Raw genomic sequence first — 23,650 nt, forward strand, 5'->3', positions numbered from 1 at the left:
AAGGAAGTGACCCTTCAATAGAGGTAACAGATACAAAGATTATGTAAAAATTTTTCTGGCACCAAATTTTGTGTCCCCTGAATAGGTGTCCCTTGAATAAAGGTGTCTCCAAAGAGAAGTCCCATTATATTTCCTTTGTCCCTTTTACCCTCCAACTCTAGGGCGCCTTCATTTGGTTGTGGGATGTGTTTTCGCCTTTCCCTTGTAGTATCAAAAGATTTTTTCAGTTAAGGCTTTAGCCCAAATTTTATACATGTATAGTTGTCAAGTTTACACTTGTGTAGATAGTCAAGTTGTATTTTGCAGACGGCATTTAATAAATATCCAAGCTTATAGTTCGCTCTGCACGCCTCCTTGCTACGTTGTTCGTGCGTATAAATAGGAGTGCACGCGATCTTTTATTATGAACAGGATTAGCACGCGATAGTAAAGAAACGTTTCTCACGCGTTCTTGAGTTACATGAGCACTTGAGAAATTTAAGGAAACACTCGAGAAGAGGGAAAACACGCAACATTTCTATTGTACACGTTTTATAAAATGCTTAGGTTTATACAATTCAACGATGGACTGAACGCCCTTCGACGCGTTGCTTGTGATGGTTTAGCGAGTACACAATGTTTATTTGCATTCGTAACTGAATTATAAAACATTTAAGCCAAGCCTGCAAATAGCAAAGCTAGTCGAGGGAGGCCAGGCACCATAATTATTTCACAAGCTGAATAAATAGAAGTTGGCAAGTGTAGCCTGTCTTTGCCCATTAATAATTTCAAATTTTAATACATAATCAAAAGCACTTTTTTTCCCTCAAATTTTAAGCCATTTTTTGCAATGACAGCTCCAGCCTTACTGCTGTTACATTAATTTTACTGAGGTATTTTTTAGATCAAGTGAGATCGCACTGAGATGTGAAAGGAAAACGCCCACGATATCTAAAGAACAAGACATTTGTTACCACAGTGCCCCTTTCAGAGACCACGTTTATATCTAGTTATTTCGACGGTAATTTTAAATGCATTTATACACTACAATAGGGAAAGCATAATGTATATGAATTGGTACAAGCGCTTTACAAGTAAGGTATTTTACTTGAGTAAAATAGTGCCCTTTTACGCAAGCTAAAAATTTGGCAAACGACCAGAATTGAGCAGATTTGGAATAGAGAATGTCTCCGTTTTTGAAACTGAAATCACGGGGTTGGGGAGGGTGAAGTTAAATAGGCTGCTGGGGCCATGAATCAATATTTACCATAAATTAAGAAAGTTATGGATTGTTATAAGCTGTGATCATTATCTTGATGAGTAAGGCTTTTATGGAACAATCGAATGGCTTCCCATTGTCGAGAAACAAGTAAGATGTGAGGTCTTCGACTTTTGATGTACTCATGTGCTTTCTCAGGAGTAAGTTTCTTAGCCTGCAGTGACAAAAGAAAACAGTGAGAGCTTCTTCTACATACAGCTTAATTATCATAATTATCCGGGAAAGAATTAATTAATTTAGGAAAGATGTTTTTACAGTCAGCAACACAGGTGGCTTAGCCTTCCAACCAGGCGTTTATAGGGGAGTCATATTTCCTCCCTCCCTTTGTGTAGACGGGGGAGGAAGGGAGGAAATATGATGCCTTGCATGGGAGGCGACAGCTGGCTGAGAAGAGAAAATCCGAGTACTCTCAAAAGGAGTTGATCCTATGACCTTGTTGTTACAAGTCCAGATGCTCTACCACTGAGCTACAGGAGACTTGTAAGAGCCGAGGCCGCCAAACTAAATTCATGTGACAAACATCCCATCCTCGGAGACACAAAAGTTTTCTGGCACTAATCAGAAGGCAGAATGGCAGCGACCGTTTGGAACTGGTCTGGTAAGACATTGTCCCCAGGGACACTTCTCGCCGTTCTTTACTTTTTCTTCGTGCAATACTTTTCACCCCGTTTAGACTTTCCCTCGCCCCCACTATCTGCCCCTGAGTCTCTGAGGATACAAACATCCCACATACTGCTTGAACTAGAATGTCGTTATGTGTTTATGCTCAATGATAATGATGTGATAGTGAATTGTAAGCCTGGTGAATACATAAGAAAGATGATTTTTCTGTCATTAACACAGGCAGTTTGAAAGAAAACATCTGAGTACTCTCAACAGGAGTTGATCCTATGATCTTCTGGTTACTAGTCCAGATGCTCTATCACTGAGCTACAGGAGACTCATGAGATCCAAAATCACTAAACTAGGTTCATGTGACAAACATCCTGGATACTACTAGGAATAGAATGTCTGTATGTGCTTATGTGCAATGACAGAAACATGAAAGTGAATTTCAAGTCAGGTGAATACACGAGAAAGATGTTTTTTTTCAGTCAGTGACACAGGCTTGATTTACTCCTATCGGTCCCCTCCTACTCCAAGGTTAGTCTGCTTTTAGACAGTCGAAAGCCAGCGATACAGTTAGCAGTAAAAGAACACACCTTCATTAAGTAACAAGCCACAAGTGTAGTACTCCGCCCTCTTCCTGCCTTACAGTGGACATACACAGTTTTTTCATTTTGGTTCATCTCTTCAATAAAAGCCACACCCCTTTGTATCATCTCCTGAGATGGTGCATTGTTAAAATCTACAGTTGACAACTGCAGCTGAGTAACACCCCATTCAGCCCACTCCTGTTGAGGACAACAAAAAAAATTCAAAATAACCACTATCCACGAGCATATAAGATGATGTGAATCCTGGGTTTTGATTGGCTACCCAAGTCCACAAGATGAGCCCATCTTCCTGCTGTAAATTTTCCGCAATGGTCCCGCTAGAAAAAGTTATCTTTTTGGCCATATGATATATCCATTATTGACCAAGCTTGTTTGGTCAAGATGGCATGCATGCCAACTCTCCTGAATTATCCAGGAGTCTCTCGGAAAAGGCACATATCTAACAGCCTCCCGTACAGGTCACAAAATCTCCTAGATTAAATGGACTTTTGAGCTATTCTGTGCTTTAGCTTGAAACTTAGCCCATTTTTTCTCAAAATTTGAATGAACTTTTATCATTCATTGTACAGTTTCTTGGACATTTTTGCTTGTATTTATTCACTGACACAGATTATTACGTCATTACAATCATGGAAGCGAATTTTGATAGCATGTCCTTCATGCAAGACTTCATATGATGTCCTTATGGCAGCTGGGTCAATTGGTGGGCAGGGGGGTGTGGGCGGTGGTGGATTTGTTGACATTCAAGGGGAGGGGGTGAAGTGCAAAATAGACAGTCTCCAGATTTTAGATCTCAGGAGGTTGGCATCTCTGAGATGGCTGAATATTGGCCGCATTCTTTTTTCACATTTTTCTTGACCTAGACTTCGTATCATTCCATAAATGTGCCAAATAAAACTTGGCCAATATCCAGCCATTTTGACCTCATGCAACTTAATTAAAACATCAAATTGTGGGCAATTACGAGGAACAATATGAACAAATTAGAAGACTTTTAAATAACGAAAGTGTCACCCATACAAATGCAAGTACATGTAATACAGTGTATGATGTACTTCCCTTTTATCATTCCAGAAATTTGTCTCTACAGATACATTTATGAACTTTTAATAACCTGCTTGCTGTTGGCAATATATCTTGTTTCATAATCTTCATTCATCGTTACAACTGCTTTAACATTTTCATTTTCCACCAGCTAAAAGAAAGAAGGAAAATATTAACCTTATAGACACTTGGAGGTGGTGAGGGGGATAATCAGTAATAATCAGTTTGTTAAACCCTTTTGGTAATGTAAAAGACTAAATTACAAGGGAGGTCAAGAATACGCAGAACACATAATTACACATGGCACAGAAGGCAAAAACAATTAAATCCTATTGTCACTGTGGGTAACAAAATTACTAAGGCAGTCCGTTCTGACAAAGTGGAATTCAGAACGAGAAAAACCCGACCTCAACCCGTACCCATGAGAGACATTTATGGGCTGCGGCAGCAGGTGTGAAAGGAACCCGGACTCCTTGATGTTAGATATAAAACGCTTGCAAGCCTCATCACGGCGCGACAAAAGTGTAGGCAAGCCACAGCGGACGAGTGCTGACTCATAAGAGCAATCTGGAAAAATTATTCTTAGTGCAGACTTATGCACGCTTTCCGACAATTGAACCAGACTGAGTTGGGTAACGCGGCCCACACCGGAGATGCATTTTCTAAAATGGGCTGCACAAGGCTACAATAAACCTTAATGAGATCAGCTGGTGGGAGGCCTGATTTCATTAAGACACACAAAACGTAGAGACGCTTGCGTGCTCTCTTCTCAATATAGTCCAAGTGAGTAAACCACGATAAATTGTGCGACAGATGGACACCGAGCAACTTATAAGATGGCACCTGCTCTATAATACTGCCCGACATCTGTAAGGGAGGTAGGTCGGAGGGCTTATACTGTAAGAAATCTATGCGTAACTCTTTACATTTGGATGGATTTAGCTTCATGCCATGACTACTAGCATAAGAACAAATATCCCTAGCTTATTATAAAGGGCAGCATGCTGGTTGAACATCTAGGAATAATCTCTAAGACTGAGAGATCGTCCACATACTTAACTCTAGTTTGCCAGTCCTTCACTAGGTTGTTGAAGAGGATTGCAAACAACAGGGGGGCTAGTCTTGTCCCCTGGGGGATACCGCCCCTTGGAATAACGCTGTTGGACAAAGCACTACTGATTTTGACTTGTTGTGACCTTCCCGTCAAGAAGGCCCCAATCCATCTAATTAAGGCCTCATGCACCCCCAAACCGCGAAGCTCAGATACCAAAACAGAATGATCCACCAGGTCAAATCCTTTGCTAAAGTCGGTAAACAAGATGCGAGCATAGCAATGGCTGTTGTCAAGCGCTTCTAGGATACAGTGAAGTAAGTAAACGAGCGCATGCATAGTTGATCTGCCTGGGAGTGCAAACTGTTTTAGATCAATTTGTGATTTGCAGTTCTCAGACAATTTTCTTTAGTCTTTTAAGATCATTCAATCATCATATTGTGGACAAAAAGAATTAAGATAAATTCCATTTTAAGCTTTCAAATCTGAAATCAAATTTCACACTCCTGACATTACCCTGGCTTATCTTAACCCAGCTTTGAACAACTCAGCCCTGTTGCCCAAAATTTATCCTCTTTTTTTCTCCTTTGAGCCACCCCAACATTGGTCTCCCTTAGGGGCTTAATTTGAATTTTCTGGCAAGCATCGTCGTCAATTTTTTATGGGAGTCCCCCCCCCCCCCCCCCCCCCCCTTCCCAGGGTAATCCTGTTAGTTTGAATTGTTTAGTCCAAATTTCAAAGAAACATCACCCTCAAATAAGCACCACATTTGAGGTGTGAGAAATAAATGGCGATTATTCAGGTAAATACGTTTTTTCTTGTTTACAAGTAGATGGGCCTATATAGGTGGCTAAGGCAGTGTTACAGTGATATCGGTATCCCCATGTTTTGGGCATCCCCATTCCCAAAACCCTTATGATAAAGGCATCTCCTTCCCATATCACCTTAGCGATATGTGTTAGGGTTAGGGTTAGGGTTACAGGGGATGCCTATATCACTTGGGTTTTGGCAATGGGGATGCCGAAAACGCGAGGATGCCCATATCACTGTGACTGCGGTAACGGTAATAGAGAGTCGCCCCATACCCCTTTGTTTCAGAGGGAATAAATATTACACTTACTTCCCTGGTCTGACTCTTAAACGGCAGAGCTCCTAGTATCACATGAGTGTCTATTCGGTCGTACCATCTTTTAGTGGAGCTTTCCGTGGCTATGCCCCATAAAAGCGATGGATAAAACGCTATTCTTGCGAAAACCCAGGAACTCGGCAACATCATCGGCAGAAACAAGTCGCTCTCGGTCGTTATTCCTCGTAAGCCTCGCGTGCACTGAAGGAAATAGGAAGAGCCACTCTGGGAACCATTAGATCACATAATCAGCCAATGTTAGGAAATTACACTGAGGAATTGAAGCCGGCTGTATATATTTGAGCCGGTTGTGTAAAGGAAAAGGAAAACATTGTGAACCACTTGGTGTAGCCTGGGCAGCAAATGATGACGTAGGAGGTACCAGTCCTTCTCTAATACTCCTTGATCCTTTGCGGTCACTCAAAAACAATAACAATAATTTTTCCGTGTGATTTTGCGAAGAAATAGGTAAAAATTGCCTTTGAAAGTCTCCAGCGTCTAATGGTTCATCGAACTTATCCACAAAGAGAGGTAATGAACCCTTTTAGGCAACATTTTGAGAGGTTCAAAGCGCGTGATTGGCTTACTTTCGCGGTTCATTGCGTGACTCGCATATGAATGAGCACAAAAAAACTGTGTCAAGCACGATTTGAAAGTTCAGCAAAAAATGTTCATTTCTGTACTTGAATGGTCAAGCTTTCGTCTAATAATTACTTTTTACTCTTTCTCGGTATTGTAGTGATAATGGATTCTCAGGCCTTCAAAAGACAGCTTTCTTTCAAAGATGCACTGTTGAATAAATACAGCCTTGAAGAAGATGACGAAGAACTTTGTTTTATACACATAAGTGGATCTCCAAAACACAAAGGTAAACGAAGCTTAGGTTTTAACAAAAAAAGTCTTATGTGGGCAATTACTGGCTTCTTTCCAGGCTTATTATTTCGGTGCCAAAATTTTTAAAAGTATTCACCATTAGATTGAACAAGATGCCTACAGCTACAGTTGTCTGAAAGGAACGGTTTAATTCGAAAAGCCATTGATTTTCTGATACTCTTCTAAAGTTGACGATTAAGTTTATTACTTAGTTGTAGCGTTGTAGGTTAGATAAATCGTTTTATCCAGGGAAACCAAAGAGAAATTCCATTTTTAAATAGAATATACATTTTTTTTGTAAAATTTACATTTAAATTAATATATTTTAAATTTCATTGACCTTGCAGTTTTAATGGGAAATGCCAAATTAGTTTGTTTTTGCACATAAGTTGGTTAACACACTTACTCCTAATATCAAAATTTAAGTTCTTTTATATCTCTACATGTATGCTTACATTATCAACATACAGATTAGTTAGAAGTTATAAGTTATTGTTAATGCTTATCAAGAGAATTCCATTGGTAATAATAATAATAATTCTTTAAGAATAATTTTTGGACCTTTCTTCTTGATTTTGCATTGTTGTCTGAAGGAGAAATTAGATACTGGTGAGGCTTAGCGCTTAAAGGGTTAGTGCAGAGTATAAGTGTAAGGGACAGTATCAGAAAAAATTTTGTGTGATCTATGCTAGAATAGTGAAGAGGTCACTTGCTGATGTATGAGTGACCACATTTAACTGGGGGAGGGGAGAGGGGGGACTTTAGAAGTCTTTGGATGGGGATGTGCCTCTGGGACCCTGAAAGCCATAGCCTATGCCAAACCCAGCTGAGGCTGATTTTTGCTACCCCATAGTAGACCAAACTCCCAAAATCCCTTCCTATGATCCTAGATTCACTATTAGTAAATAATATATTTCTAGAAACAACTGCCCCCCCCCCCCCCCCCGGGTCACCAGCACCGTCCACCAAAACGAAAGCTTTCTGAGTTGTAGGTTGCCTTTTTTGGAGGGGAGGGAGGGGTGGGGGGAGGGGGGCAGTTTGTAAAATGCTATGCAGCAAAATCACCAGACACAAGATAAATTTTGCTTCATCATTTCTTTGTAACTCTATAGAAGGATTTTGCATAATGGTAAAGGTACTTTTAGTCTTATGACTTCAGGACATATTTCACCTCAAAAAGCAATTTCCTCTTGAAATATAAGTCACTTAACCTCCTTCAATACTTTTGCTCTGTTTTACATAATTTACAGCCCCTTTTGACCAATCAGAGCATTACCAAAAGAGAATCCTCACCCTTGATGGCTGTGGTATCACATGCGCTGGCCCTGACCGGGAGATCATAACAACCTGTCCAAATGTTGAGGAGCTGGATCTGGCAAAGAACAAGCTTTCTAACTTTGAGGAGGTGAGAAACAAATTTAAAATAATTATAAACATTATTGGATGAGGTTTTTGTGATATCCGAAATTAAGGTCGAGGTAAGTGTTATCAGCCGAGCCGAAGGCCGAGACTGATAACACTTACCGAGACCTTGATTATTTAGGATATCACAAAAACCTAATCCAATTATTGTTTTATTATACAGTGTTTTGAAGAAAATAATGCCAAGCACACTGTCGCAAGGAACCTGAATTGATGTTGTTATTGGACATCATGCATTACATGGGTAACCTACAGATTAGTCAGTCATCTGCTGGCAGATAACTATCTTACCTGTAGGTTGCGGTGATTTCCAAAATTAGCTGTAGGCTCTCGGCCAATGAGAACACAGATAGTGAATGCAGTGTATAATAAGGTTAAATATTTAATGCAATACCAATAAAGTATTGTCTGGGCCTCAGTTGATCAAAAACCAAACACTGCTATCCACTAGATAAGTCACTATATCCAGTGAATAGAGATTTACCCTGCCTTTTGAACAAGGTTAACTGGTGCCAAGCCTAGCTGATGTAAAGTAATGCTACCGGTATTTAATAATTGTAGATGATTACAGGCTCAAGGCCTCAGTAATTAAGGTCAACTGGCGTATCGCACAAAACATTAGGATATACATGTACAGTGTACATCAGTTGAGCGTCGTTACTATAAAGGAAGAGGATTAAGGGCTAGTCCCATATGTACTCTTGTGGATACTGCAGTTCTTTGCAAACTAATAAGTGACCAGTGTAATGTACTTTGCTCCTTCTTGTTTCACAGGTGTTCCGTATAATCAGTCAGCTACACAAGTTGGAGTTCTTAAACCTGAGTGAAAACTACTTGTCACAAAGGATTGGTGATTTTTCTCCATTTATTGAAGACCAGGATAGAGATGCTTTACCTTCAATTAAGAAACTTATTCTCAACAACACCTCTGTCCCACTAGAGACAGTTTACTCTCTTCTGACCTGTCTAACTGGGTAAGGTTTGTGTTATGTTAAACTTAGAGTACCGTACCTGGTGAGCAGAGGTTTCTCTCTTACATGGCTTTTAGCATTTATGAAGTCATTCGCATGGCTTGTCTGTCGCGTATTTGGTTTGTTTACTCCCCGTTTCTCATGGGGAGTATTTTAACAAACCAACTACGTGACAGACAAGCCACGCGAATGACTTCATAAACGCTAAAAGCCATGCAAGAGAGAAACCTCTGCTCGCAGGGTAACAGTACCTTTAACCTTCCTCAATTTCCTAATTCTCCAGGAGTAAATTTTTTAACAAGTCAAATACTTTTCACAGAAATAAAATCCTAAAACAAATAGCTATAGGACCATGCAAAAGTTCTCCCGAAGAGGTTTCCTTTGAAATTGGTATAAGACAGTAATATTTCAAAGTTTGTGAGTAATAGCCTTACATTTAAATAATCATCTTTAATTGCAAGATATAGGTTTTTTTTTGTCAGCTAATAACAGTCAATTTTAGAGGGTGGGTGTATTTCTGTGAATTACCCACCTGTGCTAGTGCACAGTGTCCAGGATAAGAATCTCCACACCCATCCCACCCCGGTTATGTGACCAGCAATCAAGTTTTCAAGGTTTAACAATAACCTATTGTGATTAGCCTGAGGTTTACAATAATTCATGATCGGCTTCTTGTTTTGTTTCTAAATTGCAGAGTACAAGACCTGTATTTAAGTCTTAATGGCTACGACAACATTCCTGAAGCACCAGAGCAATACCCCAACATAAGAAGCCTATCAATCAATAAGCATGATATCAAACAGTGGGATGAGGTTGGAAAACTAGGATTTGTCTTCCCAGGATTGACCACTCTACGAATGTCTGAGTGCCCCCTGGAAAACATCATGCCTACAGAATTACCCAAGCAGTTTCCTGAGCTTAAGATTCTTAACCTGAATGATACTCTTCTAAATACATGGGAGGACATAGAAGCACTGAAATGCTTTCCCCAACTGACGGATGTCAGTCTCATGGGAATTCCCCTGTTAAATCAGTTTTCCGATCAAGAGAAACGACAGTTGTTGATTGCAAGACTTCCCAACATTGAAAAGCTCAACAAGACCAAAATAATGGAGGAAGAAAGGGAAGACGCTGAGAGGTTTTTCATTCGACACCATATGGATGATGAAAACCCACCGTTAAGATACTCAGAGCTAGTTGAAAGACATGGCATGTTAGATCGGCTTGCTGATGTCAACCTTCGAGCCAAAACGTCTGCCATGATCTCATTTATATTTGATGACCAGCCACTTTTCAAGAGGGAGATAAATCTTATGCAAAGCACGGCAAGTTTAAAAAAATATTTGAGTAAGTTTATTGGAATACCACCTCCAGGCTTCAAGTTACTTTACCATGATGTTGGGTTTTGCGTTGGTCTTGAAGAAATGTGGTTCGGGGCTAAGAAGCTGTACACATTCAAGATGAAAGACGGGGATGAAATACATATTTGGAGCAGATGAACCAAAAGAATACAAACTTTTAGCACTTAGTTGAACTGTAATTTAGTTTGGCTAATGGGCTTGACGGAAGACTAGGGGAGGGGTTTTGACAAAGGCCAAAAGTTGTGGAAAATACACAAAAGGTGTGACCATTGGTAACACACTCCAATTTCTCCATAATTTATGCTTTATGTATGTGGTACAAAAATGAAATTCAGTAATACATGTACAGTGTATATCATTGTTTTACTATTTGTTCAAAAATATTCCAAACATTTAATATTTTACCAGGTCCTTAGCAGATTCAGATTTTTCAAAGAGCATCTGACGTTCCTCAGTTGGTCTTGAGATTTTTTGCAGTCTTCGTAAAATTTGGCAAAAGCTAGCTGGTTTTAAGCCCAGAGTTTTTCCATATGAAATCTTTCGGTAATAGAGAAAAGTTATGAATAATAATAATAATAATAATAATCAAAAAAATTATCTTTGTGTACAACTACTGTCACAATTTTCATTGATTTGAGTGATAGTTACTGATAAGAATGAAGAAATAGCTAGAAATAAGATGTAAAAACAATTAAGTTGTCTAGATAGAGAACACTGGTGATAAGGAACATGATTGCTTTAAGCCTTGGACAATTAAGGCTCTGAAGGCTCAAAAGGAAAACTGAAGGAAAGCCAGTGCTCTAAACCAGTAAAATCTGCATGAAAAACTAAGATTTTCTAGTTGCCTAAGAACAAAACTTAGGTGCCAGGTGCTCCCAGGCTCTACTAGTGCATGTAGCCCTGCTTTGGGTCTGCGATAAATCACTTTTCTTGCCCTTTATAAACCACAGTATTTTCATTATTCATCCATCTTGTCATTTTTTAAAGGACAAGGTGACACTGTTCGAACTCTTCCATACGTATAATTATTTACATTAGCATTAATGCTATAACATTGTACAGTTTTTGGCAAGCAAAATTAATGTAACATCTTGTTATAGCAATAGTTAATAGATATTAATTATGATATGCAAACCAGACACTTATTGGCTCTTGAAGAAATTCTTTTTTCAGTGGTTGGTGCATTTCAATAATGAAAACAATGTTATAAACTTGAAATATTATTTTAATACTATTAGTAGGCTTATCTTCAGTCTTTTAAAAATAGTGATTTTGAATTGCCCTGCATGTTAACATAAATATTTCACTTGAGTAAATAATTCATTCAGACAAATGCCTTCAAATCATTGTTGCATGACTGCATAAACTTACTGTAGCTTGGACTTTGAAGAGATTCCTGAAAAATCCTTTGAGTACAAAATACAGTTGAACCTCCATTAAACAGCCAACCTCTATTGTACATGAAACCTTTATACCAATTATGGACTAGTAATGCTGTTTGATCCCCTTCATGTAATTGTTTCAACTAAAAAGGTGATGTTTCTGCTAAAGATTACGCTATGACAAACCTCTATTGAGGGGCCAGAGTGTCTGCTTAATAGAGCTAATTAATTCAACTGTAATGCTATCAGCTATAGCAGGAGAGTACATTTTGAAGAGGTCTTGCATCATTCCCCTACTCTACATGTACTAGAAATACGTTATCACAAAATCCTCGAGAAGCTTTAAACGATTACCAGTGAGAATGAAGAGAAACAAGCAAAAGGGAAAAAAATGATAAAAAAACTAAAGGGGAAAAAATGCACAAGTTAAAAAGGTATGGCTTTGCCGGGATTCAGCCTCGCTCCCTCCAAATTTGCTATAAGTGAAAATTTATCCTTGACCACTGCGCCACGCACCCAGTGTCACAACTGGATAAGGTCAACTGCGGACACCCAAGAGATCTATAGAAATATTCGCAACTCGAGTTTCTTCCTCGCTGTGCGATCAACATGTGAGGCACGTGCGCACACACGACAAATTTATAAACCTTACTAGGCAAAGTGCCTTCGGTGCCTTGCATCACTTGGAATCACAGTTCACAAGGCATAGCCTCCAAGCAAGCTCTCCATTAATTTTGGGTGAGTTGCAAGAAATTGCACGAGAGGAGACACAAGGGGCAGTTTCTCTCACGGCTCCCTTTGCTTGCCATAAATGGAGAGAACAGGTCATCACAGGATGCAAAACGTGAAGGAGCATTGACAGCCACCCTGAATCCAATCGACAACACCATATGGGCTGTGTAAGACCATTCAAGAAGGGAATTGGCTTTAGCCACCATACTGGAGTCTGTTCTAAGGGTCAAACTCATAACCTCATCCCCAGTGTTTCGAAAAGGAACAGGGTTCAAATCTTGTACAAAAAAGGATTGAGGTTCTTCCAAGGCTTTAGCCCAGTAGGTGTCTGGTTGTTCTCACTGTGAGGAACAAGTTTATTCACTATTAGAAGTGGTTATTTAAGAGGTGTGGTGGGTTCCCCCTGCATGTATAATATCAAGCTAAAATTCTGGGTTACTTACATTTTATTTGTAAGATATTACACTTCCACTACCACTTTTCAGGATAAAACTTCTATTCTAGTCTAGCTTTGTAGTCAAGAATAGTTTTTCTGGATTATCAGAAATAAATTATTTTCTGTGTTTTTATAAACGTTTATACTTTGGAGGCTCCTTGAGTCATGCCCTCTAGCTGTGAGAGTGGGTACCCTGTGAGGTATGTCTTTAACCACAGCATTCAAGGACTAACTCTGAGGCCAATATTTTACAACTGCAAATCTCATTAATACAGCACTTCAAAACTAACATCACTTTAGTAATAAGACAAAAATTAAATTTACTTGATACACTGACAGAAAGTGTTAGCTAACATCAGCCATTGTTACCTGAAAGAGATAACAGATAATAGTTCTTTTTCATTAGACATACTTGACTCTCACAATAACCCTGACCATGCTCAAAATAGCATTTCATTTTACCCACACAGGGTTCGTACAGGTCATTAGAAAACCTGGAAAATCATGAAATTTAAGAATTTAATTTTCCAGGCCTGGAAAGTCATGGAATTTAGTAGTCAGTCATGGAAAAGTAAAGCTGTATATGTTAGATTAGTTATTGAAGTTGTCAAAGCAAGGAAAATTATGACAAAGACAAGTAATTTAACAGTGCGAATGCCACATATTTTGGTTTAGGCCAGATTCTCTATTTGTTGAACAGAGTTATTTAAAAAAATACCTTTAAAACAAGGATAGTTTTGAAACTAAGAGGGTCATAGAAACCTGGAAGAAGTCATGGAATTTGGTCATGAAATTTGAAGAGCTCAAAGGAGTACGAACCCTGCCAGCAACTCCCAAAATAAAATATTATAGACTTGTGACCTAGTGACCTCATCCTGGTTAACTTTTTGATACAAATTGAACAGAAATTCAGTGATGCATCATACTCATACTGGTAAGAATTTACGTCAAGATTTACTGAAAAACTTCCAACTGTTAACCTACATCTAGCTGAGTAGAATCTTCAGCATCCCAAAGTAATCACTCCAAGTTAGATAGAAGTTTGGCATTACTATTAAAACACACCTCAGCAGAATTGCTCTTTGCTCCATTTTCTTGATGATTACTTTTGGCCTTTTTCTTACTTTTCTTGGGAATATTTCTTTGGAAAGCCCTGGTTGATCCTCTACCAAAACAAATTGTCCTCGGAAGTCTGGAAGTAATTCAAAGATTTGTCTCATAAAGAATAAACCAAGATGGAATATATTATTACATTCAAATATTAGTCATAAGTAACGTTTGCACATTAAAAACAATGCTGAACAGGCCCAAATTGATCTACATTGTATTGTCAAATTTACAAGCCAGTTACTAGCAATACAAGGCAATTTGGCATGAGAATTAATTTTAAAAGACGATAATTATCAGAAGTTGCCAATGGCCGCTTCAGTATAAAGTAATAGTCAAGGATTAGACTCAAACTTTAATAATAATTTAAGGGCTGTAAATCAAACCAACTGAACAAAGTGTTGCACACAATTCGACTGTACCTTTGTTTTGGGTTTGGACTGGCTGAACTTGGCTCTTTTTCCTACAAGTAAAGAGGGAAAGTGAAATCTACCAAGAGGAACACAATCATTATTCACCAAGGAATCCTTTTTTAAAATTAAGGATCTCCTACAATGCATTGGGTGATACACGTACATACATGTGTTTGTTTGGGCCTTTTTAGCATTTTCAGCTGAATCATGTAAAATAATAATAAATTTTCACTTTTAGGTCAGAAGAAACCCTGAAAAGTGAAAAATACTGATTATTTTACAACATTAGTAAAAGTTGTACATTTCATTATCTTAACTATCAGGACATTTTATCCTTTTCAACTTTAAATTTAGTTTGTGTTCCATTGGGATGTCAAGTACTTTTAATAAATGACTGTAATACAACAAACATTTATTTTTGGTACTACTATTGTTATTATTATTATTATTATTATTATTATTATTATTATTATTATTATTATTATTATTATTATTATTATTATTATTATTATTAGAATCACCATTATTATAATTATTACCTGTGAAGCTGAGGATGTTTCCATAGGTTCTTCAGAGGATGGGGAACTAAATCAAAATGGAATAAAAAGTGTAACTAGGCAGTTTCAAATAGTGAGGCTCATTGATTACTACTGTCTTGTTTTATTTCTCTCAGCCTCGGAGCCAAGTCTGAATTTTGTCAATTCAAAAGTGGCCTATTAGCCTGTTCCACGCATTCAGATAGTAAGGGGCAGGCGGGGCCAAAGTAAAGAAAGCAAGAAAAAACGGAGAGAATTCTGGGGAGAGCCACTCTTACATTTGTACAATCTGAATGCCTGGAATAGGCTGAAGTGTAATAAATTAATATTTTACTACTGAAAATTTTCTAAGGCTGTCTATTAGAGGGCAACCACTCTTAAACTAGAATCTTAATTTGAGTAAGATTAGTTAAATATAGTAGAAGGTTTAGGAAGAATTTAATACGATTTTCATTATTATTAATTTTATTTCATGGTGCTACGCTGTGCCTTGGTTCAAACCTTGGAGTTTTCTTTTTCCGCTGCTGTCTACTTGGACGATTAAATCTGAAGTCCGCGGGATACTTGTGAAAAGACACCAGATGGTCCTGTTGACAGATTACAAACAATCTTAATCAGATTCATATTTCTTTCACTACCTTCCAAAAATAGGCAAGAAACACAGTTCTGTAATGGTTACCTGTGCTGAGAGCACACTGGTCGGACGTGTGTAGATTGTTCTTATAAGCCTTAATCTAAATTTCTTATTTTGCACACATTGTCCCACCTTGAATAGCCTTGCTAGCTGCGGGCAATGCTTCTGTTATATTACCTCCTTATTAATAAAATTTGTTTGTGTTTGTTTGTGTGAGTAATTTATGAAAGTTCGCGTCATGTTATCATGTACATTTTATAAACCATCTTTCTTATTAAATAAACTCATTCATTATTATTTATATCTAAAACATGCAGGAATTGATGTTTAATGAGTGTTTGGAAATCATGTTCGAGAAGTAAAATCAAACATTTGACACAGTACAGACTGTATTTCAAGACAATTGTTAAACACTTTGAAGTCCATTTATAATATACATGTAAATTGTAGGTCCCACTCATTAATAATATATTATTTTGTACTTTTTTGTGCATTTGTTGAGATGAGTCAGTTGATAATATAAATTATTACCAAAAAACATTATTACTGTTGTGGTTCAATTTTATCCTTGGTTTAAATTTTATTTTCTTTTGTTTCAAACTCATTATCATACATTACCATACCCAAAGCAAAACAAATAAAATTTAAACCAAGGATAAAATTGAACCTCAACATTACCATTTATAATACTAGCCTGTGTACAGCCACCCCTTTGACTACCAAACAAAAAAACATTAAGATAGTTTTTAACATACTTTTATACTAAATCACCTTTCTCTCTTTATCACTTGAAAATCTATCAGGACAGCTCTCCACAAGACATCTGTACTATTTCACAAAAGTAAAAAGCAATTGTTCACAATCTTTTGCTGCTGTCAAACTAAAGTGTACATGTATACAATCTGGGTTCAAATTCCTCACAATAATTATTTTGACAAAGCTTTGTCAGTCTAACTAGCAAATGAAAAACCTGCCCCCAGTTATTCAAACATTGAATGGTGCTATCCACCAGATACACTGTAAATCATTATCAAGGGACCATTATACATTTCTGGGAAACTGCCCACCTACCTCTCCCCTAAGCCAACATTAACACTTGCTTCTCATTTAGGGCAAAATGTTGCCTTAGGGAAGGGGTAGGTGGGCAGTTTCCCAGAAATGTAATGATCCTTATAAAGCTATTATATTAAGTATTATAGAAATTAATAAGAACTGCATTATCCAGCAAAGAGAGATATTTATCCAGAGGATAATACTATCCACCCTTTCAACAACTGGGGCCAGGTGTATAAGTTGACCTTTTAAGTCTTAAAAATAAGCACAAAAATGATCGACCTCTACTAATAATATACACTGGCCAAAAACCATGGAGTAAAAATATCACTTCATTGGCATAACAATTAATCGCAGAGTGAAAACATGACAAAGCACTACATGTACAAAAATTTTTGTAGGAATTTACAAATTAAAGGGATAAAATTATAATTTGGAATGTTTGTGAATTTTTCACTTTGGTCATTTCTACTTTAAGCTGTTCAGGTTCTAATTCGGGTCCCCGTTTACCTTTGTTTAATATATTTTTCATGAATAAAAAACTCAAGTGAAGAGACCATCAACTGTTCCCCATACATTTCTTGCAGAGTAAGTGAAGAGAATTTGTTACTGCAAGATTGAAGCACTTTATAATCCCTTAAGGGCAATTCCACCGTTACGGACATTACACTCACAGAGCATTTTTTAACTTTGATCTCCTGTCCTGCTCACAATGTGCAGTATCTTGCTGTTTTGTATCAACCACATTGCACCATAATGACTTGCCTTTTGCTCAATAAAAAAATACTTGGAGAACAAATTTTTAGCTCCCTCTGATTTTGACTGAAAGGCCTGTTACGGACATTACAGCTAAAACAACCACCAATTTTAATCACGACTTTTAAGGCTCAGTTCCTGTGATTTATGAAATGTTTGAAGGAAACAAATGCATATTTTTTATTGGCAAATGCTCAAAGTTTTCTTTAGTTACATTAAATTTCTCTGAGGTCTATTCTATCTGTTTTGGTTCCCTAAAAGGTTGTGTTACGGACATTACACCAAGTGTTACGGACATTACTGTCTGTGAATTTTTTCTTGAAAATTATATTATTCGTACTATGATGCTAAAAAAATTGCTTATTTCATTTATTTTTATGTGTTAAGTTTACCATCAGCAAGATATAGAAGCCCTGAAAATTAATGAAAAGAAAAGCACACAAAAGATGTATTAATGTAATTATAGCTGGTCAGCTCATTCCTTTTCAGAGCATGCTCTGAACATTCTTTGAAAGAAAACCACTGACCAGTAGTTTTAATCAAATTATGACATCTCATTGTACTCTGAAAGTTACATGAACTGACCGACTGGCCCAGCCGGGATGACGTTGATGATGTTCACATCTCTTGTGTGTTTTATGATCCCATCACCCTAGAGAGTGCTGGCCCATTTGCTGTTCCAAAACAGCAAAACATTGAAAAAGTGTTTAAAGAAATTAAAAAGCAAAGAAAGTCTCATTAAGATGCTACACGGCTGATCAGTTTTTAGGTGAATAAAACAATTTTGGTCTTTTAAGAAGAGCATGTTTTCTTACTCAGCACTGTTTGAATTTCATGTTATGCAAATCTGAAACTTCTGTTTAGCTTTAGCATTATTTCATTCATTGTGGATAAATTATAGAGCTCAGTTGGTACCCTAACTGTCACTTGGTTCAATACCTTTGGATATTTGTATAAATTGATGCTTAAGAAAACTTCTATTTCATTTTTCCTTAGAGACGTGTATTGTTATGGACATTACGTTACAGACATTACCTATCTTTGAAATAGTTTCTATGATTAAAAAGCCTATTAGAAATAAAAAGCTTATCAGACAAATGATGGTACTAACAAATCCAAGGAGTAGGAGAGGAAATTTTGATTAAAGAGTTAAATCCTGTCTGACACAAAGAAAGAAGTAAAATTTTTGTTACAGACATTACTCATCTACTTAGATATTTTCAACTAACCAAAAATGGAGAAAAATTATCGAAAACCATCAAATTTTTTTCTCGTGTTGAAAAAAGGCTTTTGGTCTAATTATACCACAGTTTCAGTGGACTGGATTGATTTTGATATTTTGACAAATTGTTTCTTAACTTGCACCTGTGGGTCCCATGTTTTCCTTGTTTATATGACCTATTGAGTAGTAGACCCCCTGCGGAGTGCAGAAGGGCGAAAACAGAAATGACATGTATGTTTTTAAAACAGTGATGTGTCTTCTCTTTACTGGCACAGAAATTAATTCCAATATCCTTCTTTTAATAATTATTGATTTTTCACTTCTCATGTGGAAATGCCCTTAAGTGATTATTTCATATATTTGAGATCATAACCTTTCCTCTTGAGTATGTAGTGATATTGTTCAGAGAAAATGGATGTTGGTCAATCTTGGGACTTGCAATGTATAATTTAAGGGTTAATATGGGGCACAGGCATATCTTACACATACTTATTGCAGGTACCACAGAGTATACCTTATTATAGGAAATCAAGGCTCCATGAAATTAAGGTATTGGAAATTAACGCAACTTAAATTAACGCAAATTTAATCGAAAACGACTTTCAAATAAAGAAAATTAACGCGAAAGAGGGGGTAGAATTTCATTAAAAAATTAACGAGATTATCTTGGCTGAAATTAAAGGAGAAGATATTGACATCACTTCTCACAGTGACAACGATGAAGATGAACTCGAAATATTGTAAACCTTTGCCTTAGCTTTTGTGAAAGATGAAAAATAAAGGGTAAATGGAAAGAAAGAAAACTTGTAGTTAATGTTTCTTAGGTGTCAAGAATGTCTGGACAGGTTCCAAAATTGGGGTTAAAATACTGGAAATTAACGCTCAACAAAATTAACAAGACTTAAATTAACGCGAATTTTAAGGATTCGCGTTAATTTCATGGAACTTTAATTACCTATAGTAAGGAAAATATATTTCTGTAAACTGTTACTGGCATTACCAAGTTTTTTCTTGTGGCAATCATGCTGAACAAAGCATCATGATTCTCAAGGACATGGATCTCCAGGAGATGTGTTGATGGAAATGATCTCTGACATTTAAGACAGGTGTGACGGTGCAAGCTATTGTAGTGTGCTTCATAGCTGCAACAAACAAGTGAGGACAAAGAAAAATTAATACTGAGTGTTTAGCTAAATGGACTTGAGCACGAACACTGTGCGTTGTTTCCTAGTTATAAAAATACATTGTATGGAAAGTTCTAAGCGCGAACTAACATCAAATGTAAATAAGAGTGAGATCAAAAAGGTACATGTATTGTTGGTTTACTGAGGGTAATCCAGTGCTCACTTCTGTCCAAGTGGCCTCCTGTTAAAGTGTTAAAGTAGTCGCACTGTTATATAATTATATAGAGAGGATATAACACAGTGGCGCGAAGATATGAATTTTATTTTCGAAAGGCAAAAAAAAAATTTACGAACGAGCGCAGCAAGTGAGTAAAATATTGTTTTTGCCGCGAGAAAATAAAATTCATATCTTCAAGCCACCATGTAATGTTATTTTTATTATATAGACAAAAAGACATTGATAAAGTAATGGATTAATAATTGTGATGGCTCAAATTTACAATACAGCAATATAAGACGTTGTTTACATGTACAATAATCTTGAGAAATAACACTGAACGGAATAGGGCTCTACAATGACAAAATATAAGCAAAGCAATTCAAAAGACGCAAGACGCCTACAAATTTCAGAGGCAAATTACCAAAATTACGTCATCGATAAACTCGTGTGTGAGATTACGGAAAATAAACCACTCGGGTCCTGGATGTAGTTTTTATGAATTTTACAAGTGGTATATTTTCCAGTAAAACACTCACGTCTATATAATAAGTACATGTATTTTACTTTGACTTATTAGAGACCTTAAGATACACTGCTGTTCCTGTGTGTACAGGTATGGGAAAATTACTCCTATCCATAGCCGTAAGAAAAAATGAGAAATGGGTAGGTTACTGGGTAAAAAGGTGATGTCATAAGCACATCTGAGAAATCATGGTTGCCCTTTATATAACTATGTGGCAAATATGATGGCCTATATGTTGCAGCTGTAACCGTAGGCAGAAATGGTATATCTTAAGGTCTCTTTGGTATAATGGGAACCACATTTAGGTGGTAGTTTATTCACAGAGTTGTCATGGTTACCTGCTAAGCTGCAGCACATGGCTACACACGCCTTGCAGGTACTTTTAATGTACTCACTTGGTGTTATTCTCAAGTTTAAATTTAACAATTTGCCTTGATACCTTGGTACACTAGAAAACCATTCTCCACAACTGTCGCACTTGAAGTCAGTTCTAAAAAGATTCAATTCAAATATTTTGATCATTAAAATATATATTTTTGTCAATAAAATTGTCTTTTCCAGCAGCAGTCAGGATCACTTTGCATTAAACTCATTAATTTTTATTCCCCATAATATTATTATAACTTGCTGTAAATTATGTTTTGTCTCAGAAAAGAGCAACTTCAGAATACCTTGCCACTTAACCGCTGTAGCATAAACAACATCTATGGGGTAGTGTTGTTCAACCAGGGGAGGTACTCCAGAGTAAAGTCATAGGGATTAACAAAGAATTTTTTAAGATCTGAAATTTTTTATTTGAGAATTTTTAGGGGAAGGAAAATGTGTCAAGTATATTTTGGCTGCCTCAACATTAGGGTTTTGGGGGTATTCAAAACAACTGAAGATAATTTGGTGTAGTACTGCGCACATTTGTCAGCTGCAAGTCCTGGACTACCAAAACGATATATGGTACGATGAAGAAATATAACCACAAACGTTCGATTTCTATTTTTGCCCCCTCTCAATTATCCCCCACACCATAAAGTTCTCTGGAGTACACCCCCAGTTCTTCAATGAAATACAAAGTTCTAAGTAGCTACAGTGTAGGCTATCAACTGTTTAGCAAAAAGAAGAGCATCTGTGTGTTTTTTGAAAGGCCACATTCTTGATTTCAGTTACTTCACTGTAATTAATAAAAGTAAACTTGCCTTTGAACAAGATGTTCCACATCTTCACTGTTATCCAACTGCTTCCTTGAAATGTTACAAAGTAACTCTCCTTCCTTCATTTTAAAGATTAACATACAAAAATATTATTGCAAATAAAAATTAATTATTAAAGATGAGAGCTGTTTAATTAATATTTAAAAAATATTAAATTTATTTCTTCATTGTTTTTAAAACAACTGACAAGCAGGAAACAAACTAATATCATAAAATCTTTGTTTAAGCAGCTGATTTTTAGCTTTTTCCTTGAGTTGCTCTGTTGAAATTCAGGGTAGTACATCAAGGGAGTTTGGGCAGCCAGCATTGCGAAGAATGCAATAGCTGTCTTGAATCCCACATACTCTCTACAAACTGCGTTTAATGTTGTTGAAGATGGAAAAAAATACTTCCTACTTTAGGCAAGGCAACTATAATCGGATGTATTGTTAAACATTTACAAATTAGTACGGTAAGGAAAATAGCCCAACCTCGAAAAATGGATCATCTGATAAGAGGCATCGCTTGAGTGGAGTGTACGACCAACCGGGTATTGAATTCATGCTCTCATACATCACTCGCTATATATAAACATACTTCACATGGTCGTAAATCTGCATAACCATCTATGATACAAAGCCAAAAATTGTGTAAATCCCTCGCTGTTTATGGAGCTTCAAAAAGTACGCCATTTTCAGTAAACGTGACGCGAGTGTCGACTCGTAACCAGGGCCCTCGCGATCTTGTTAAAGGAGAGAACTCTGGGTTGATTAGTCAATATTAAGGTGGCTCTCAACGATTTCAATCATCAACATTACTCGTGATTAAAAACATCCAAGTTATGGTTATTTTCATTTTAACCTTATTCCAAGTCTTTACTTCTTAGTATAATAAAATCTTATGAAGAGAACTTTGAAAAATTTAATTTCCAAATTCCCTAAGATATGCATTATGCATCGACGTTTTGACTGGAAAATCTTTCTTGCTGTGCAGTCCAGGGTCTTGAAAATGCCTAGTGACAGAACTAGGTAAGTGAGCATTATTGATCAGTTACCTGTCGTGAAATTTACACGGCCCTATTTCATGGTAGCTCACTCATGACTTCACATAGCCTGGTCCAGGTGATCAGATAGTAGCTCCCAGCATTCAGAGATGATGGGGAGAGAGTTAAATCGTATGAACGGAAAACGAGGGAAAGAAATGAGGCTAGGGGAGACGCCTGGCTCCCTAGTTTTTTTTCGCCCACTCTCTACTATCTGAACGCCTCGAACCGTCTAGTTTACACAATCAGATGTTGCATTTTAAAAAACATTTTCACTGTTGCCTTTTCTAGTAATTACTAAGAATGGTAGCCTGTAAAAACAGCTGTTTCAGATCCTTGCTGTCTGCTTCCTGGGACACTTCGAAACATCCCAAGCAACGAGGAGTGAGAAGAAATGGCTGTTTTCGCCGGGCTATAGGAATAGAAACTAGAGCTTTTTTCTTACTTTTTGTCCATTTAAATTCAGAAATCAGAAGCTTGCAAAAAATATGGGGAGGTGGAGGCAACAACATGGATCAGGAATATGGGCAATCAACAAAGTTTTATACAGGGAGGCTCCGCCCTGAGGTCCAACCTATTGGTTTATATACCATTTTTGACTGAAAATGTACCCCTTTCACGTAATCCCTTTTTACTGCTGTAAAATGCACTGTCTTTGAAATATGAATAAACCACAAAACCATGAGCACCCTTTTGGCCCTTTTTGCAGACCAAAATGACAGATTTCCTCTATCTTTCATATACTTCAACTGGTGATGTTCATACCTTTTCATACACCTGAAACCTGAAAAAGGCGTGCAGGTGGAGTTCCCTGTAAAGGCCATTATGGGGAGTAATTCCCTGGAGCTACACCTTGATTATAGTATTGTTAGGGTGTATGGTCATCAGTGTCACTTGCTCTCTTTTCAAATTCTCCCCTTGTTTAACAAAAAAATATGTGGTAATTTGTGAGGAGAAACTTAAGCA

The 23,650-nt window shown here is 37.1% G+C and overlaps 3 protein-coding genes across 7 annotated transcripts; 1 reads left to right on the top strand and 2 right to left on the bottom strand.

Annotated features, from left to right (window-relative positions):
* Positions 1–293: 293 nt before the first annotated feature.
* On the bottom strand, positions 294–7,979 carry LOC140950363 (phosphatidylglycerophosphatase and protein-tyrosine phosphatase 1-like). The gene is made up of 5 exons (XM_073399573.1): positions 7,863–7,979; positions 5,691–5,921; positions 3,590–3,670; positions 2,461–2,652; positions 294–1,412 (listed from the first exon to the last, which is right to left on the bottom strand). The coding sequence occupies exons 1-5, from the start codon at positions 7,908–7,910 to the stop codon at positions 1,272–1,274; spliced, it is 693 nt and encodes a 230-aa protein (XP_073255674.1). The 5' UTR covers positions 7,911–7,979; the 3' UTR covers positions 294–1,271.
* LOC140950362 (tubulin-specific chaperone cofactor E-like protein) lies at positions 6,112–11,607 on the top strand. Of its 2 annotated transcripts, XM_073399572.1 has the most exons (5): positions 6,112–6,227; positions 6,436–6,564; positions 7,820–7,974; positions 8,766–8,965; positions 9,657–11,607. In XM_073399572.1, exons 2-5 carry the CDS (start codon positions 6,441–6,443, stop codon positions 10,459–10,461), a joined length of 1,284 nt encoding a protein of 427 aa, XP_073255673.1. In that variant the 5' UTR covers positions 6,112–6,227; positions 6,436–6,440; the 3' UTR covers positions 10,462–11,607. The 2 variants fall into 2 exon arrangements, with proteins under 2 accessions (XP_073255673.1, XP_073255672.1); XM_073399571.1 differs by lacking the exon at positions 6,112–6,227 and having other exon boundaries at positions 6,327–6,564.
* A 143-nt stretch (positions 11,608–11,750) lies between these two features.
* LOC140950120 (zinc finger protein 511-like) lies at positions 11,751–22,350 on the bottom strand. 4 transcript variants are annotated; one of them, XM_073399295.1, is made up of 10 exons: positions 22,134–22,350; positions 21,649–21,722; positions 20,901–20,951; positions 19,595–19,736; positions 16,335–16,391; positions 15,431–15,516; positions 14,933–14,978; positions 14,403–14,443; positions 13,939–14,065; positions 11,751–12,774 (listed from the first exon to the last, which is right to left on the bottom strand). In XM_073399295.1, exons 1-10 carry the CDS (start codon positions 22,215–22,217, stop codon positions 12,709–12,711), a joined length of 774 nt encoding a protein of 257 aa, XP_073255396.1. In that variant the 5' UTR covers positions 22,218–22,350; the 3' UTR covers positions 11,751–12,708. The 4 variants fall into 4 exon arrangements, with proteins under 4 accessions (XP_073255396.1, XP_073255397.1, XP_073255398.1 ...); XM_073399296.1 differs by having other exon boundaries at positions 13,939–14,088; XM_073399297.1 differs by lacking the exon at positions 11,751–12,774 and adding an exon at positions 12,802–13,242 and having other exon boundaries at positions 13,939–14,088.
* Between the last annotated feature and the right edge of the window lie 1,300 nt (positions 22,351–23,650).

The sequence above is a fragment of the Porites lutea genome, chromosome 10, assembly GCF_958299795.1.
Source record: "Porites lutea chromosome 10, jaPorLute2.1, whole genome shotgun sequence".
In the NCBI taxonomy this organism is placed as follows: domain Eukaryota; kingdom Metazoa; phylum Cnidaria; class Anthozoa; order Scleractinia; family Poritidae; genus Porites; species Porites lutea.